The sequence below is a fragment of the Sturnira hondurensis genome, unplaced genomic scaffold (assembly GCF_014824575.4).
Source record: "Sturnira hondurensis isolate 20B ecotype Veracruz unplaced genomic scaffold, ASM1482457v3 Scaffold0023357, whole genome shotgun sequence".
NCBI classification, from domain to species: domain Eukaryota; kingdom Metazoa; phylum Chordata; class Mammalia; order Chiroptera; family Phyllostomidae; genus Sturnira; species Sturnira hondurensis.
In genome coordinates this window covers 11,752,973-11,773,189 of record NW_028095988.1, presented here as the reverse complement: position 1 = coordinate 11,773,189, position 20,217 = coordinate 11,752,973, and the positions used below count along the sequence as shown (strand labels likewise).

Below are 20,217 nucleotides of genomic sequence, written 5' to 3'. Positions count from 1 at the left end.
CTCTAAGAGGTGCCACAAGGTAGAAGTCCCTCAGAGCAACAGGCTGTGAAATGTACAAGTGTGGGTTTGGTGAGGAAGGGCTTGCCCCTGAGGCTGGCCACTCATTCTAGGAAAATGCAGGTAGCCCTGCATTTTCTGCTCTTTCTGCTCAGAATGCACGAGCACAGGAACCTCTACATGAAGACCATATGTCTGAGATGGGACGCTAGCATAATCACACTTGTCACTTATATTTAAAAAAGACACCTGTTACTACAACATACTTACTGAGAAATCCCCCCAATGGGATGTGTTGCTGTCTTTGTCATGCCCTAAATTTCCATACCCAACTGGGCCTAATTTTTTATTTCCTATTCCATTGAATTGACCTGTCTGCTAACTTTTAAAATTTTAATTGTGGCTCAAGTACAGTTTTCTGTCTTTTGCTCCCATTCCAGCTCAACCACCCATCCCTACCCACCTCCTTCCAATTTCCACCCTCCTAGTTTTGTTCATGTGTCCTTTACATTTGTTCCTGCAAACCTATTCCTTTTCCCCTGAAATTCCCCTGAAATTCCCTCTCCTCTCCTTTCTGGTCACTGTCATCCTGTACTCTATTTCAGTGTCTTTGGTCATATTTTTTTTGTTTGTTTCTTTTGTTGTTTAGGTTCCTGCTAAAGGTGAGATCATATATATTTGTCTTTTTCTGCCTGGCTTATTTCGCTTAGCATAATGTTTTCCAGTTCCATCCATGCTGGTGCAAAGGGTAGGAGCTCCTTCTTTTTTTCTGCTGCATAGAATTTCATTGTGTAAATGTACCATAGTTTTTTGATCCATTCATTTACTGATAGGCACCTAGGTTGCTTCTAGCACTTCACTTTTGTAAATTGTGCTGCTATGGACATTGGGGTGAATAGGTCTGCTTACTTTTAATTTCCTATTAAGAATTTTCTTTTTTTTCTCTCTCTCCCTCTCCCCACATCCTTCTCTCTCCACCCCGCCCCCCACACATTGTGGATAGAAAATGTGCCACTTTCAACCCTGACTGAGTAGCTCAGTTGTTTAGAGTGTCACCTTGATATGTCAAAGTTGTGGGTTCAACTCCCATAATTAAGCACAACAACAAATCAATGGTTCTCCCTCGCTCTCTCTTTATCTCTCTCTCTAAAAATCAGTAAAAATAAAATTTTAAAAATAAAAGTGATCTTTTGTTTCACATTTTCTTTTAACTTTTTATTTGTTTTTTTCATAGGAATGATAGATTTTTTGAAAGTTGTTTCTTATAACCTGTATTTTGGTAGTGATTTTTCTTCCCTTTTTTATGTTTTTCTGATAATCATTTCATCTGCAAACATGCAGATTGTATTTTAACTCTTTCTTTTTTAAAAGATTTTATTTATTTTTAGAGACAGAGAAAGAGAAGAAGAAAGAGAGGGAGGGATACATCAATGTGTGGATGCCTGTGGCATGCCCCTACTGGAGACCTGGCCTGCAACCCAGGCATGTGCCCTGACTAGGAATCGAACCAGTGACCCTTTGGTTTGCAGGCCAACACTAAATTCACTGAGCCACACCAGCCAGTGCTTAACTTTTTCTTTCAAATTGTTATGGCATCATCTAATAGCCCTATCACAGTGTTAAAAGGTGGTAAAGACATTGGACATCACAGTCTTTCTCCTAATTTTAGTAGAAAAGCTTCTCCATTTCTCCATAAGTAGGTGCTGAATTGGGAGTGTGCATATACATTTTATTTAAGGAATTAGTTATTAACTTTTTTAGTGTTTTAACATGAATTTTTATATTCTGTTATATGATTTTTCTACATCATTGGAATTGATCCTAGATTTATCTTTGTAATTCTTATGCAAGTTTCTAAGCTACTTTTGGGGGGGAGAGAAATTAAACTACTTTTTTCAAGACTTACAATAAAACCATAGTATCAACACTGTGTGGTTTTATTGAAATAGGCATACAGGAAATAGAATAAAATAGTGTCCAGTAATAGACCTCCACATATGTCATGGTTAATGAATTTTCAATCTCGGTACCAAATTAATTCAGTGACAAAAGGTGGTCTTCTCAGTAAAGGCTTGGACACGTCCAATACTTAAACAACTGATTTTACACAGGAAAAATCTATTTACCACCAGACATCTCATACCATAAAAAATGAATACAAAATTCTATGACTGCATCATAGAATTGAACACCATCACTTTAAGAAGAAAAATAGGAGAAAATATTTACAACTCAAACTAGGCAAAGATTTCTTCAGACATAAAAAAGCAAAAAGCATAAATTTTAAAAACCAATAAATTTTACATCATCAAGATATTGTTTAAAAACAAAAAGGCAAGTTATAAATAAGCAAAACATTTTCAATATGTATGGCATATAAAAATGTTCAATCTACATAATACAGGGTCTGGCAGAAGTACATTTACAGTTGTGAGTATGCAAAACATCTTCTACTTGCATTACTATTTTTAATTGTTATATCTTTTAAAAAACATATATTTATTATTTCCATCATCATGCAAGGATATATTTATCGATTTTAGAGAGACAGGGAAGGGGGTAGAGAAATAGAGAAACACTGATGTGAGAAATACCAAAGAGTTGCCTCCCATACATGCCACTACCAGGGACTGAACCCACGACTGCCTGGGGTACAGGATGATGCTGCAATCAAGTAAGTCAGCCTGCCAGGCAAAGCTACTTACTCTGAACTAGAAACACTTTGCTTCTATATTTTGCTTCTCATTGTAGTAAATGAAGATGCCTATGATGCCCTGTCCCCAAGACCTAGTTAATTTTATATGTATTTTTCTAGTCTCCTCAACTTTATTATTAACATATTCTATTTTGTACATTTTATTAAACATCTAAAAGGGTAAAGGTGAATGAACATTACATAGTAGATGCTCAGCATTTCTTGTTGACCTGCTACAACCCATGTCTGTCATGCTCTGGGAAAATTGTTAATCACCTTTCACTAGGTACATTCCTGGAATGTTAACATCACCCCATCAGAGACAGGGGAGAAGACAATCCCAAGGGAAACTCTCCTGCAAATGTTACTCCTTCCAAACAACTGGAACAACTTCTTCTTTACTTCTCAGACTAAAATCCTTTTCTTTGGAAACATTCTGAAATGTCCTATTGAATAGTGAGGAAATCTGAGGACACCTACACGGTTTGATAGCCTCTCTACAGTGCCAGGCTTGACATGATTTGACACTGTTCTCATTGGGAAGAAGACCAATCATGTGCCCAGGAAAGTGTAGCAATTTACAAACAGCCAGTTTTTTCCACAACCACCCCAGGTACCTGCTGTTTTTTCTCAAGCAGCAATGAGAGGACAGGAGAAGGTAGAGCACAGTTCATCTCAGACCTGCTCCTCTGAGAGGGTGCTGACTGCAGTCTGAGCTTCACTTACACTGGACTTCAGGGGAAAGGCTAGAAGGAGCAGCCTCCCTACTTTACATAACTTGATGTATGAAGAAGAATGGAAGACAGACATATAAAATTAACAGGAAAGAATATCAGAGCTCTTTACTCCTCACAGACCCTCAGCCCCTTAGCTCAGGCCCACAGTAAGAAATGAAGGGAGGGACGGATGGCAATAGACTTGCTAAGGCCAAGTTATCCAGGAAATGTATCCAGGGAATGAGAAAATGTGGGTAAGTAGGTACCAAAAGTCATCAATGTGAGAACTGGATGCAAAGAATAGAAGAGAACTTTCTTCCTTAATCTCTCATCCTCCTGAGTCCCTAATCCTTGATGAAAATACAGGAGACCATAAAACAGGGTTTCAGATAACTAATATGTACAATATGAGAAATTACCAGATTTTGCACAGGTGCCATGATCTAAACATAAGAAACACTTAGATATTTGCAAAAGCATTAGAATTCTCAAAGTTAGCCAAAACTAGGTTGATCTGTCAAAGCTGAGAATATCTTTTTCAAAAGGCATTATAGTTCCCTTCTTTATATTTTTACAATTTGGGAGTCTAACTCTTTTCAGTAATTTAAAAGAGTTCAGGTTGAGAAATTTAACAAAACATGGTAGACCCTAACCAGTTGAGAGAAGACCCCAGTTCTTCTTGCAACATTTTATTTATGCCCCTCAGAATGCAGCCCAGACTCATACAGACAAAGGACCCACACAGAGGTCCCTGAAGGTGAGGAGAGTGAGGAGGGAGCACCAGTCACTAAGAATATTCAGATAGTCATCTCCAGAGACCATTTTGAGTCTCTGTTTTGTTTTCTATCTCTTTGTTTTCCTCTTTCCCCTCTCTGTATGTTCTAATTTCCTTCAACTAATTATAATGGGTTACCGTGTATTAAGAGGGAAATGTAAAGGAAAAAAATTATAATAAAAAATTCAGACCACATGGGGGCAGTGCTTCCATTGACAGAAGTGACTGGTTAGAAGCTAGAACTCTGAACAGGAGCTCCAGAGAGTATTTCGACTGATGTCTTTGTTGTGACAAGTGAGTTTTGATTGGTTGTGACAAGAGAATGAAGATCACAAAGGGTGTCCACACAAAAGGAAACAGAAGAATCTGGAACAGAGATCAGGGCCCACTGAACCTGGCCAGTTCCAAGTCTCCCAACTGAATCCTCAGGCTCCAGGAAGAAGCAAGAATGGAGATTCCCCTGGGAGCTTCACTGATGCTCCTGTGTGTGCAGCTAACCTGTGAGTCAGGGGGAGTGAGGGGGAGTAAGAGGGGACGGGAAGGGCCAAGCAAGACAAATGGGACCCTTCTGCTGATGAAATATACCAGGATCCTAGGGACAATCTGGGCTTTATTCTAAGGAATATAAAACAACCAAGGGGAACAAAAAAACAGTTCCTTATGCATGAAAACCTCTTCACTCTCCTGAACAGGGTCAAACCAACAACCACCAGTGGAACAGAGCCCAGCTTTCCTGAAAGCCCAGGAGGGAGAGAGTTTCACACTCAACTGTAGTTACACAGACCGCAATTTTGATTTCTTCCAGTGGTTTAGACAGGATCCTGGGGAAGGCCTCAGCAACCTGATACGAATGCGATCAAATGAAAAGGTGAAGATCAGCAAAAAACTCACAGCCAGGCTTAACACAGAAGGCCAGCACTTTTCCCTGCATATGAGGGATTCTCAGCTCTCTGACTCCACCACGTTCCTGTGTGCAGCAAGCACACGGTGCGGCACCTGCACCTGCACCTGCACCTAAACCCTGCAGGGCCCTGCACTGCCCCCTATAGGGACTCCAGGACACTGACTGTACCTTGGGTCTGAGCAAAGGGAAAAGTAAGGGGTTTTTTATAGCAAAATGTCAAATGTTTTTTTTTTATTTGAAACTGTGTGCACAGGGATAATGTTTTCAAATACCATCTGATGTATTTTTGTTTCTCGCTGTGAAGTTCTTACTCTGCTAAAACTAGTACAAAAATCTTAGGTTTATTATTAGAGAGGTGAGAGCATGAAAAGAACAAAGAGAGAACAGAGTAAAATTCTTGCCATTGAGCTCTCTGGCAGACTTTTAAAAATATATTGAAATACAGTATCTTAAAACACATGACCATCACTTCAGTAATGAAAGAAAATATATTTTGACATTCCGAAAAGACTGACATAGAAGGTCAAATACTAAAACCTGAGGGAAACTGGTATAAATTTTATAAAGGATGCCATTCTGGTTCCTCCTTAAGAGGGGGAAAAGGTCAACCAGACGACTGGAGAAGAGTCAAAGGGGTATGACCAGGGGTTATCAACAGTGAGTCTTTGCAAAGGGCCAGCATCCTGTCTTTTCTAAGGTCAGAACCCTGAGCAGGTGGGGTGAGAGGAGGATGAGTCACATTCAGGGTGACCATGAACTGAAGGTGCATGTGTGTGGGCACAAGTTCTTGGGATCCTTACATCTTACATCCATCCCCATGGGAGAGCATCGCCTGCAGAGGAAGCACTGAACAAACACCTGAGCAGGACAATCTGTCCAGAGGATGTCACCAATCTCTGCCCACTTTGTTACCGAACAAGGGTCCGAGGGGGGGCAATACTTGGCCCACCGAGGGATGCCAAAAACTGCTACAGAAAACAGGGGCCCCTCCCAAGGACGATACACTAATATCTATAGGGCTCTTCTGTCCGCCGCCAATTGGAAAGACATCTCTCAAAGCCAGAGATTTGTGAAAAGGAAACAAAATGTTTATTTAATGCTATTCAGGCCTAATGCCTTCCTTAAAATATTAAAGTCTTTAAGGGTATACACCTACACACACACACACACACACACACACAGCGCTCCCTTCTCCCACTGCCCCAACTCCGGGTACCGTAAATCAGGAAAAGAGCACACGTCCGTTTTCAGGTCGCTGGCATGTGACCTGTGTCGCCTGCCTGTCCAGGCAGGATCTCCAATTAATCCAAAGTCATGTGGCACCTTTCACTGGCAAGAGTTCTTTGTACCAAGTCCTAGTCAAAGTCTCTCCTGGTTTCCAGGCCACTCAGCCAAAGGGAGCACGCCAAAGCTGCGTGGGCCTCTTCTACCAAAGCCGCACTCCACCAAAAGCGCGTCTTTCTTCTTCACCTGGCCACAGTGATCTCCATTCTGGCAAGGCTACGTGGTTTTTCCTTTCACCTGGCCAAGAGGGGGTCTGCACTCTGCTGAAACTGCGTGGTTCTCCCTCCTAATGGCTACAGGGGTCTACATCTTTCCAAAACAGCGTGGCTCTCCCCCTCACCTGGCCAAGAGGGGGCCCTCACTCTGCTAAAGCCACATGGCTCTCTCGCAGGCACTCTCTCAGAGAAGCAGCCCCAGTTCCAGCTTGGGTAGCAGCCACTCACTTCTCCCTGGCCCAAAACTTGGCCACAGCTATTTAACATATCTATGAAATCAGTTAAAGGTTATAGATATGTTAAATGACCATTCCAGAGGTTAGGTGCAAAACTGTTGCTATGCAAAACAGCTCTCAATGGCCCTGCTCCATTCTTCCCTTCCCCCAACTGACACCTTGCGGGGGGGGGGAGGTGAGGACATTTTAATATTTCCTCCAATATTCCTGTACACTTTGAGTTCTGGACACCATTCCAAATCTTTTCTGGGCCCCCCTTGGCTGCACCCTGTATCAACTTCAATGCTGAACAATAGACTGTGAACAGATTAGCCAAGGTGACAGCATAGAAGTTCTCCATGAGCCCAGAAGAATGCTCTCTCACCCAGTTGAATATGGCTAATTATGCTGCCAAATCGTCCACCTGCCATTGGTAGATACCATACTGAGCCTTCAATATGGAATCTCCCCTTTTTAAAAGATTCACAGACACTGGTAGGCAAATAGATTATATTGGACCACTTAGACCTAGAGGTGACAGACATCTTTTATTATTGGGGTTAATAGATACCCAGGGTGTGAGTTTGCCTTCCCTCCCACAGGGCCACACACAGCAGCACAAACTGAGGGCTCAGAGTGTCTGACTAATCATCAAAGGATCTCCCGTCTCTTCACATGAACAGACCCACTTTGTTACATGGAGATGGGACAGGGGGCCCACGATTGTAGGAGACCATTCTGCATGCTGTGGGTTCAGCTCCCACTTGGAGATACACAGGACCCACGCCCACGAATAGGTTCTCCTGTGGGGAATCAGGCCTGCAACATACCTAGGCCACTTTGAGACTTGTTTTTTGCTAAAAACTTCGCCCAGATTTGTGGCAGACATTTACTGTAAAATAACTTCCTAAAATCCATGTTAAACTTTCCCAGGACCAGTCTAACTGGTCCAACCGCATTTCCCTTTTCATTTGCAAATATCCCTCTTCTGTGATGTGATTAGCAGCATTGGCTCCTTTGTTTTCTGTAAAAGGTAACTACCTAAAGCAACCTGGGTGTAGTAAACGAGGACCATCAGATAAGGCCTGGTGAAACACAGCCTCTGCACAGCCTCAGCACAGTGCTTGACCTGTGCCTGGAACAATGCATCAGGCCACCCAAAAACTCCAGTGGGAGTCCAATACAAAGGACTACAGCCTTTTGAAGATTTACAAATAGACTTTACAGAGGTAGAACCTAGCAAAGGATACAAATACCTCCTCATGATGGTCTGCACATTCTCTGGGTGGGTAGAGGCGTTCCCCACTCGGACAGAGAAGAGCAGAGAAGTAGCAAAGGCTCTACTCAGAGAAGTAATTCCAAGGTTTGGACTGCCCACCACCATAGGGAGTGACAATGGACCCGCCTTTATAGCCAAGGTGATCCAAGATCTTGGAACTCAGCTAAGGATTAATTAGAAATTACACACTGTCTACTGCCCCAGAGCTCAGGAAAAGTAGAACATATGAATCAGACTCTGAAAGAGACACTAGCCAAATTTCATCAAGAAACTAACCTACCCTGGACTGACCTGCTGCCATTAGCACTGTTCAGAGTTTGGAATCCCCCAAATCCCACTGGGTACACACCGTTTGAGCTAGTCTATGGCAGGCCACCAGCTATCTTGACCCTGCCTAGGGGAGAGCTTAAAGTTCTTGGAGAAGCAGGGCAGACAAGGTATCTCCTAGAAGCTAGGGGAAACACTTAGCCAGATACACCAGGCCAGATTAGGCCAAGAACCCTGTCTATGAGGAGGGCCAGCCCACTCACATAAGCCGGAAACTATGTATAGGTAAAAGATTGGAAAAAGGAGCCCCTCCAACCTACATGGTCAGGGCCTCACTTAGCCATTTTGTTACAGAAAACAACTCAGCCGCTTTCGGGTGTGCGGAGTGGAACTTTATTTTACCCTCATGGACCCAGAGGACTCAGTCTCCAAATTCTGGGCCCTGAGCAGTGGGGAAGCAGTTATTTTTATAGTGCAAGGGAGGGCCCATCCTTCCCACCGAAAGCAGGAGGCAACTTACAGAAGCAGAAAGCAGAATGTTACATTATCTCTGGTATGTACATGATAAGCAGTTAAAAAAAAAAAAAAAAACTAGAAGAAACAAGGCGAGTCACTGGATTGTAAAACCTGGGCTGTAAAAACAAATCACTCCCTAGTTGCTGTGCTGTGTAGCTATCAATTTCCCCTAACAATTTTAACTACCCCAACTGCCCTTAAGGTTGCAGGAATCATGCCTTATATCCACTACAGCCGAGCCAAGACAGCAGCAGACCCCGAGGACCAGAGGGCTGACGACGATCCAGAGCCACCATTGCCGAGACTGCCCACTTTGAGGTTAAGGAGAAGACCAGTCACCAGCAAGGACCCTGGCAAATGGACTATTGTTCCTAGGGACTCCTGCCTTCCTGGGGATACCTGACTCTTGCTGGCATCTTCACAATAATCCTAGGAATTCTACTAGTGACCGTAGCTGCTCTGGGATGGAGTTCTGGGGAGCAGGCTGCTCTTGGGGCAGCCTACCTCTGTACTGTCTGTACTTTTGGACACTTAATATATTTTGCTTAGCTTGCTCAGCCCCTGCTACTGCCCCAGTTTGCAAATGCAGCACACCAGAAAGAATCGGGATAGGAGGCCGCGTAGTATCCTGGTACATGGAGCCAAGAGACTTCACGTCAAGCACCTCTATATCCTCAGATTGTGTTAGAGCCTCGTCGCTTTGCAGCTGGGGAGGGAAACTATATCAGACAGGCATTATTGTCGGGAGTTCAAGGTATCAGAGCCAAAAGTGTACACCTCTTGGGGCCCCCAGGTAGACAGGTCTGCTGGAACCATTATCCACCTCTGAGTAGCCTAAGCCAGGCAGAATTTGAAGCAGCCAGGAAAGAGGCAGTAAAAGAAGTAGCAAACCATGTCGAACAAGTAAAGGTAGAATACTGAGGCACCAATCTCACTGTGTTCCAAGCAGTACTGCAAAAGATAAGCCCAGCAATACAGGTCAAACATCTAGTGGAGAATATATACTCAGCCTATCAGAACTCCAGCAATTCTATCTGGGAATGCTGGATATGCCTCCTCTCTCAGAAAGAGGATACATCAGGACTCCAGTTCTGCAAAACTGGAACCATACCAGGAGGTCCCTCCAGACCAATCAGACCATAGCCCAGGGCCCAGTAGCTTCCAGAGTCTTTCTAGATACAAAAGGAATAAATGTCACCTGTTTAATAGCTAATAAAACCTCCCATGACAAGAATGATATAGGTTCCCTCAACCCTCAGATTTGCTCCAATCAGGTCAATATCCCCAACAACAGCAGTTTCTGCACAGAACCAGGATTATTCCTCCTATGTGGGCAGGCAGCCTACAAGTGCCTCCCTGTGGACTGGACTGGGATATGTCTAGAAGTCTTCCTAGCCCCCAGTGTAAGTGTTCAGACCCTGCAAGAAATGCTGAAATTCTTCAGGCGGGGACAGAGAAAGCCTGCCAGGGTTAAGAGAGGGGCAGCTATAGCAGCCATGGCTGGGGTAGGAATGCTGTAGGAGTCAGTGCAGGCGTCTGAACCCCAGGACTGTCAGCAACCACCTACCATAAACGCTCAGTCCAGCTTAATAATGACATGGACAAAGTGGCAGCCTTGCTGACTACAATCCAACAGCAGATTAACTCCCTATCAGAAGTCACACTTCAGAACCAGCGGGCCATAGACCTTCTCACTGCGGAAAAAGGGGGGACTTGTATGTACCTAGGAAAGGAATGTTGCTACTATGTAAATCAGTCAGGGATCGTAGCAAAGACAGTTAAAGAAATCAGGGAGAACATAAACCACCGTGCCAAAGAAATAGAAAGTTGGAATTGGAGAAATTGGGGAATAAATCCTCAAGCCTGGCTCCAGTGCCTGCGTCCCTTTCTAGGACCCCTAGTTTCAATTTTTTATAAAAATTGAAAACATAAACAAATAAACAAATAACAAGAGTCTTATTACCCATAATTAATTGTTCATATGTATCATAGTCACTATGTCATATTTATTTTAAAAAGAAAAGAAAACTTAGAGTTTGCCATTGTTGCAAATGAAACGCTGCCACTGCTGCTCAACATTGCAGGTCCCCACTCCTCTCCAAGACTAGGCCTTATCAGAAATTAATTTGCCAGCCCCTTCCTCTGTGTTTTCATTCTAGAATACAAGAACTGAGGAAATATTATTTACTTCCATTTACAATTGTAATCAAGAGCTTATTATCTGAAAGACCAAAAAGTGTTGGGCAAACTTCTCGCTGAGACTCCATCCCCCTCCCCTCAGTGACGCCCTTTCCTGTCACCAGCACAGAGAAGCACCCAGACCAGAGCAGAGCACAGACTCCTCACTCTGCTGGAGACCTGTCAGCATGACGCCTGCTGCCTTGCTGTGGGCAGCCATGGTCTCTGCCTGTCTGGGTAAGGAAGGTGTAAGTCTTTATTTACAATGTTTTCTACCGGGGCTCGGAAACAAGAGGAGATTAACAGCACAGGACCTGCATGCCTCACAGAGCCCAGCTATGGGGAGCCTCAAAGCTGACAGGTTCTACCTGAGGTTTGAGTCAACAAGAGTAGGGGCGGGTGGGGATGGGAACCAGCTGTGAGTCTGCCTGCTCTGCCTGTCTGGTGTCACACCCAGTACAGTCCGTTCTTTCTGTCTTTTTTCCCACAGGATCCAGTGTGGCCCAGAGGGTCAGTCAGTCTCAGGCCGAAATGGCTGTGCAGGAGGCAGAGACTGTGACCCTGGCCTGCACATACGAAACTGGTGAGGGTAATTACTATTTGTTCTGGTACAAACAGCCTCCCAGTGGGGAGATGATTCTCATTATCCACCAAGAAGCTTATAAAGAACAAAATGCAACAAATGATCGTTTCTCTGCGAACTTCCAGAAAGAAAGAAAACACTTTGGCCTCAGGATCTCAGACTCCCAGCTGGAGGACGCAGCAATGTATTTCTGTGCTCTCAGAGGCACAGTGACATGAGTGACAGGGAGGGGCGTACAGAAACCTCAGACCACAGCACGGGTGTCACAGGGCAGAGGAGAAGTGGTTGGGGAAACAGGAACATATAAGATCATTGCCCTCTTTGGGGGATAAAAGCTCTTTCTATCTGAATATAAGAAACAAAGAGAGATGAATGTCTACAAACTATAATCCTACAGAAAACAAGGGCATGTGTAATGTCTTCAGGTACTACAAAATGTCTTCATACACATAGCACAGGTAAACCTCATACCTTTGTGCGGTGTATGTGGCAGATTATACTTCCTGAGCACTTTCTTTTCTCAAAACATTTTTATACTTTACCTGGGAGCTCTTACTTCCAAGAATCCTAAACTTTAACATTTTGGCAATTGAAGCTTTTGTTAAAAATATTTTTCAATTTTATTCTCCCATCCATGTCCCAGACTGAATCTCCACGGAACAAAGGACCCATTTTACAACACAACATGTGTGACAGTAGAGGCACAACTAGGAAAGGACCTGCTGGTCCAGCCTCAAACCTAAAAAATGACCTGTGCCCTGGTACCTAGGGCAGATGGTGTAGAAGAAATGATGGAATGGCCTGTTAAAGGCTCAGCTAAGAAGCCACTCAGGGGTGACTCTTACTCATTGGAATGTTATTCTTCAGGGAGCTATCATATTTGTTAAGCCAATGGCTGCTATATGGGTACTTTTATCATCTAAGCTAAAACATACAAGTTTAGAAACTAACAAATGAATGTGGACTAGACTCTTCCAACATCACTCCCACAACCTATTTAAGAATTTGTCATTTCTTTCCCACAGCTTAGGGTCTGTTGCATTAGAGGTCTAGTTCCCAGAGGATGAAGGCTGTCACCAGAAGGTTCAGTAAGGGGTCCAGCAAAACTATAGCCATGACCTAGGTGTCTTTGAACTTGTGCCAATGGTCCAACGAGCAAAAAAAGGAGATATTAGACTTGGAAGGGTAACTGACCCAAATTGTCATGAAGCACCAGGTTGTTGTCACCCAAGGTGGGTGAGGAGCAATATGTCTGTAATTTCAGTGATTCATATTAGGTATTTCCACTTCCTGTAGAAACAGCACATGGCAGTTGTTGCTGCAAGGTCTGAAAAGGGCAAAGTGATTAAGAACAGCGATCCTTCACTGACGAAGAATATGGGACACCCCATCAATTAAGCAAGCTACTTCTGCTAAAGTGCTGTCGAAGGAAATCTGGAGAGTGTGGAGGAAGAGGAAGAAGATGGCTATCAATTACAGCCTTCGTACCTGTTAAAGTGGAGCCTGAAAATCGTGTCCTGCAACCTTCCCGTTTTAAGCGTTTTAAATACATTGCAGCCAGCCACAACCTTGAAGACTCAGTGACACAGTGAAAAAATACATAGGACAAGCGTGCATTTCAGTAGTATAAGAGCACTTGTGATTCAATGTCTCATCCTAACACCTAGCTCTAATTTTATCAATAGCTGCAGTAGACAATTCTGTGGACTCTCAGACTCATTCCAGATATCACCCAACATTAGGCATGCAACATACATTGCAATGTTTACTTTCTACCCCATAGCCTTCTCTGACTCCCCAGGAGCTCACTCAGCCTACAAGGACAGGGCAATTACCAGCCCTGCTGGCAAGCACTAAGCAGTGATGAAAGAAGACTGATAAATGCTCTAGCTTCCTGAGTTCCAGCTCACAATCCTGAAAGGGACTCTATTCCCGTCATGGGAGATCCTGGCAGAATCGAACCTTAGTGTTGCACTACATAATTCCTCACTTTCTTCTATACCCTTTTGGGAAATCCTAGCATATTAAGCCCTAATCTTTCCCTATGCATTTTCCGACTCTTGCTCCCTAAGATCTATTTCTATATAAACTAACTTCACTTGAGTCCTTGCTTCAGGGTCTATTTTGGGGAAAAACAAAAATAAAGTAGAGCATCTTTGAAAACTGAATAGAGAAACAGCAAAAGACTTTAAGGTGAACCTTATTGATTGCTAGTAAGAACAGATGGGTGCTTGAGTGTTTCATTTGTAAGATAGAAGATTTCACCTTATCTTTTCAAATAATAGTGAGATAGATCACATTTACAAAACTCCAGTTTCTGTAGATATGTGGGTATATCTTTTTACTGCACAAAGGCTTTACTTAACAAATCTAAATTTTCTCCATCTGCTCAACCTCTATCATTTTAAAGTACATTCTTCATTCTACCCAAAATGTGCCTCTATTCCAGTCAGTCTGTTCTTCTTCCTGACACATAAGTACTTCAAGGCCTTAAATTCCTTTAAATTCCTTTAAATTCAGGGTATACCACTCACCCAAATTTCCCTTTTGTGTGCATTTCAGACTGGTCAAATTATAAACACTTTAAAGCTCTAGCTTGTCCAAGGCTTCTTCCCTAGAAGAGAGTCCTTGAATTCCTTCTGTTCTAATGTCATGCAGTACTGAATCTGACCCTAACAATCTGCTTCTTAGTGACTCCCCTTCCTGAAGGGTTTGCTGTTGTTTCAAGTCACCAAACATTCCTCCCGGAATACATTACAGACTCTGTAAGGACAGAACTTTCCCCTAAAGTTCTTTACTCTAAAATTAGAGCTAGGTGTTAGGATGAGACATTGAATCACAAGTGCTCTTATACTACTGAAATGCACGCTTGTCCTATGTATTTTTTCACTGTGTCACTGAGTCTTCAAGGTTGTGGCTGGCTGCAATGTATTTAAAACGCTTAAAACGGGAAGGTTGCAGGACACGATTTTCAGGCTCCACTTTAACAGGTACGAAGGCTGTAATTGATAGCCATCTTCTTCCTCTTCCTCCACACTCTCCAGATTTCCTTCGACAGCACTTTAGCAGAAGTAGCTTGCTTAATTGATGGGGTGTCCCATATTCTTCGTCAGTGAAGGATCGCTGTTCTTAATCACTTTGCCCTTTTCAGACCTTGCAGCAACAACTGCCATGTGCTGTTTCTACAGGAAGTGGAAATACCTAATATGAATCACTGAAATTACAGACATATTGCTCCTCACCCACCTTGGGTGACAACAACCTGGTGCTTCATGACAATTTGGGTCAGTTACCCTTCCAAGTCTAATATCTCCTTTTTTTGCTCGTTGGACCATTGGCACAAGTTCTGTATATTTCAGCATTTCACATTGCTCTTGGCACAGGGTTAGGCACATAATAAGGACTCAGTAAAGCCGAAGGTTTTGTTTAGCTTATTTTATAATCATCATGTATTCATAAAACAATGTTAAGATGAAAATTTGTATGTTCCAACAGAGTCACAGAAGGTGTTTTTGAGAAGATAAGCCATTATAAAAGTTTGAATTTTGCAGATAGAGATAAAGTGAAGAATAGCATACATTGAAATAATCAAGGTGTTATAAATGAGATGATGTATATAGAGAACCCTAAAGATTTCACCCCAAAACTACTAGAAATTTTGGGGCGAAACTACTAGAAGTGATAAATTAATTCTGAAAAGTAGCAGGATACAAAAGAACTATTGAGAAACTGATGAATTTTAATACACCAATATTAAACTATCAGAAATGGAAACTAGGAGAAAAATGCCATTTATATTTGCTTCAATAAAAATAAAATACCTAGGAATGAATTTAACAACAAATGTGAAAAACCTATAGTCCAAAAATTAAAAGACACTGACGAAAGCCCTGGCTGGTGCAGCTCAGTGAACTGAGTGCCAGCCTATGAACCAAAGGGTTGCAGTTCAATTCCCAGTCACAGCACATGCCTGGATTGTGGGCCAGGTCCCCAATAGGTGGTGTGTGAGAAGCAACCACATATTGGTATTTCTCTCCCTGTCTTTCTCCCCCATTCTCCTTTCTTTAAAAAATAAATAAAATCTTTAAAAAAGACACTGAAGAAATACACAAATAAGCTGAAGAAGACACAAATAAGTGGAAGCCCATACTCTGTCCAAGGATATGAAGAATTAACACTATTAAAATGTCTCTACTACACAAAGCAATTTGTAGATTCAACATAATTCCTACCTATCAAGAATCCAATGACACTGCCCTGGCTGGCGTAGCTCAGTGGGTTGAGCCCGGGCCTGTGAACCACAGGATCGTGGCTTGATTCCCAGTCAGGGCACATGCCTGGGTTGCAGGCCAGTTCCCAGCAGGTGACTTACAAGAGGCAACCATACATTGATGCTTCTCTTCTTCTCTCCTTCCCTTCCCCTCTAAAGATAAAAAATAAAATCTTTAAAAAAAAAGAATCCAATGACACATTTTACAGAAGTAGAATAAATATTCCAAAAATTTATATGGAACCACAAAAGTACCCAAATAGCCACAACGAACTTTAGGAAGAAGAACAAAGTTGTAGAAATCCCACTACCTGAATAGACCCTTCTCCAAAAAGAATTTACAGATAGGCTGTAGACATATGAAAATATGGTCAATGTCACTAATCCTCAGAGAAATGTGTCGGGATGGGTGGGGTAGGACAAAACGGTGACTGGACTACAATCCAAAATGGTAGATGGACTATAATCCAAAATGGCAGGTGGACTATAATCCAAAATGGCAGATGAACTACATCCCAGAAAAGACAGCTGACGTCAAACCAGAGAGCCAAAAGGGCAGGCTTTGCCAAAACGGATATCTGCATAGCAACCTGAGCCCAAGGAAAACAACCAATGATATATTGAGGCTTTGTTCAAAAGGGACCAATCCCCAGCTCCCACAGAGAGCCAATGAAAATAAAACCCCACCACATTTCCTGCTTGGGCAGCAACTTCTCCAGCCCCGCACTTTGTGGACCATAGAATCTTGCCCAGGTGCGCGCCTGGGTGCTCAAACTGCAATAAAGCTCTACACTGCCTGACTTTGTAGTTGATTGGCATTTCTTCCATGGTGGAGCTTTAAAAAACCTTTCAAAATGCATATTAAAACAACAATGAAATAGCACCTTACACCTGTCAGAATGGCTATTATTAATAAATCAACAAACAAGTGTGGAGATGTGGAGAAAACGGAACCCTCAGCCACTGTTGGTGGGAATGCAGATTGGTGCAGCTACTGTGAAAAACAGTATGAAATTTCCTCAAAAAATTCAAAAATGGAACTTCCTGATGACCCAGTGATTCTACTTCTGGGAATATATCTAAAGAAACCCAAAACACTGACTTGAAAGAATATATTCACCCCTATGTGCATTGCAGCCCAAGTGCCCACTAGTTGATGAGTGGATAAAATAGCTGGAGTACATTTACACAGTGGAATGCTACTCAGCTGTAGAAAAGGACATTTTACCTGTTGTGACTTCATGGATGGACCTAGAGAATATTATGCTAAGTGAAATGAGCCAATCAGAGAAAGACAAATACCATGTGATTTCACTATGTGTGGAATATAATGAACAGAATAAACAAACAAAATAGAAACAGGCTTGCAGAGAACAGACTGACAGCTGTTACATGAAAGAGACTTTGGGGTATATGTGAAAAAGGTAAAGAAATTAAGGAAAAATAAAAAATAAAAATGTAAGATGCAGACAACAATATGGCAATTATGAGAGGAAAAGAAGTCGGGGGAGTTAGGAAAGAGGGCATAAATGGTGAGGAAGGAGACTTGATTTTGGGGGGTGAACACATGATACAATATACAGATGATGTGTATTGAGAGGTTGCAGGCCTGAGAAGGATATGTAAATCCTGTGAAGCCTGCTTTGCTAAGAATACTCTTAGTTAAATGATAAAGGTCCCAGCAGAAAATGAGTTTGTTTCCCAAAGTTTTATAGCCTTTTAGCTGATAGACCCTGACTCAGAAGAAACCCTAATAGTTCTTTGTATGCTACCTACTCTTTGATTTTTACCACTTGACAATAATTAATGAGCTGTACCTGTGCTCCTGCACAAATTAAACCCAATAAAAGCCTATCTAGGCTAGGGTCAGTGTGCTCTCCCCTTGAGAGGGTGGCCAAGGTGCTCTGAGGCACTCCCTCCTTGAGGGAGTAGCCATGCCATCCCTTTTTCTTCACAGGACTCAGTAGTCCACGTGAATTTGTCTCATGTCTCATCCATGATGCCACAGGCACTGCGAGCTGCTACCTGTATTAGTTACCTGAACTTCTAATCTACTGGCTTTAAATCATTGGTTCCCACAAACTCCTACTTGTGTTTAATTATTGTTTTTAAAATGAATGTGGAGTAATCAATAGAAGTCAAAATAGAAGTAGCAAAAAAAAAGTTCCCTTCCTCTTACTGATCAGGAATAAGGTATTTCAATTATAAGTGTGATTTACAATTATATTGTGTTTTGCAAAATTCTTAAGGTTCACAGAGAAAGCTGACAAAGATCCTGCATTCCTGATAGCAGTACCTCAATTTTACATACAATGAAAGATGAACACAGCTCCAAACCTACCGGGATATATAAAGTGTGAAATGGCATGGCTTCCTTCCACCTCAACAAGTAAATCTAGACAAACAGAAAACTCATAACTTTGCTTTAACCTAAGAGAGACCTGAGGTCACAGGACAAACAAGGAGACTGGATTCCCATGAGAAACAGGCTCCTCCAAGAAGAGTCAGGCACATGGACTGGTACAACTTTAGCAGAGCTTTGGTGAAAGGGGTGCTGGCTGGCAGAAAAGCAGAAGGGAAATCAGAAGGAGGGAAGGAGGGAAGGAAGGAAGGAAGGAAGGAAGGAAGGAAGGAAGGAAGGAAGGAAGGAAGGAAGAGAGGAAGGAAGAAAAAAGAGAGAATATCAGCAAGAGAATGAGTGAGTGAAGGTTCTTATGACAATATAGAATTGCTCAGAGTAACAGACACAAAGAGAATATGCACTCATCAGCAGGGTCATCTTCAAATACCTTTGCCACTTGTTCCCTAAAATCACTGGGAGCAGGGTGGGTGACAGAGGGAGCCCCACCAGAGATGTGGGTCTGTGAGACATGACCAGCTGTAATTGCAGGAAGGCACGAACCCCTTCAGCTTGCCTAGATCAGTCTTTCACATGAAGGAAAAACCTAAAGAAGTTGGGGATCATATGAAGAGCTGACAGAAAATTCTGTCACCCCTCCCCACACAGGGCACAGGGGTAGGTCCATTGCAGCAGAGAGAAGTGACAAGGAAAAAACCCTCTACATTTGTGTCAGGAGCAGAACACCATTCTCAGCTGAATGTCTTGTAGCAGTACTGGTATAATTCTGCTATGAATGAGGAAAGGCAGAAAACTCTATCCCCCAGAGCTCACTGAGAAACATGGCACGGTTTAGCTGCCTTGGAGAGGAGAGGCATGATTGCTGATAAAATCCTAAATCTGAGATCCAGGCACATGGGAGAAGCTCAGATGAAAGCTGGACCACATCAACAGAGTACTGGGCACCCCACAGTTATCAGAACAAGCACTAAATGACAAACTATAGCTATGTATGTGTCACATGGTATGACATTTATGGGAATGACCACTTGGTAAGTTGTACCAGACCTGTCCTGTAAACATTCAGCCACGAGTATGAAAAATAGAAATATGTACTAAAGAAGATACAAGATATAAGAAACACTGTACATATGACAATGACACAGTAGTGTCATTGCATCAAATGACATTGCATGCCATTTTGATATTGCATCAAAATCTCTGACACAGTAGTTTTGAAACCCCCAGATCAGATTTTAGTCCTCACACTGTCAGTCACCAGTCTTAGATGATAGCAGCCCATGCACATTCAACATTCCCAGGTGCTCTGCTTCTTGCAGGCCTTTCAGAATGTTGATCATTTTCAATACTTGACTATCTTTTAAACATTTATGCCACACTTTTACTGCACTGAACTAATTGCATTGTCCCTAGTGGCCTTCTGAATCATACAGACAGTTTCAGTGAGGAAATGTTCAAGCTTAGCACAAAATCTAGTGCAGATTCATTGTTCTACTTGCTCAGTCATTTTGAATGCAACCACCCACAGTGCACATGCTCAGGGAACAGGCATCTACTGCCCCCACTGACTACAGTGAAGGCACCATTGTTCATTCATGTGCATTCCAATCCAATCTCCTTGGCTGCCAGGTTACATCTATGCCTCACAAACTATGCTGGTTATATTAACAATGGCTGGACTTTTTCTGAACTGACCTCACATAATGTCTAATCACTGAGGTGTACTCCCGAAACGAATATAAAACTGTATGTCAACTGTAGTAGAAAAATAAAACAATACTAAAAAAAAACAGTGAAAAATTCCAACCCAATATCAATCAACAGGAGATAGGCAAATAAATTATAGTATATTCTTACAAAAAAGGCATAAAATGAATAAATTATAGCTACTAAAATTAAAAAGGATGATCAACATTATAAGCTATTATAGAAAACAAATTAAATTTCAAGATGCCCCTGCATCC

General features: G+C 42.4%; 1 gene segment (V, D, J or C); it reads left to right on the top strand.

The window, feature by feature from the left end:
* Window positions 1–11,179: 11,179 nt before the first annotated feature.
* LOC118980933 (T cell receptor alpha variable 38-1-like) lies at window positions 11,180–16,249 on the top strand. The segment is given in 3 exon segments: window positions 11,180–11,278; window positions 11,532–11,833; window positions 16,214–16,249. Coding segments are annotated over 3 exon segments (387 nt in total).
* The last annotated feature ends 3,968 nt before the right edge of the window (window positions 16,250–20,217 follow it).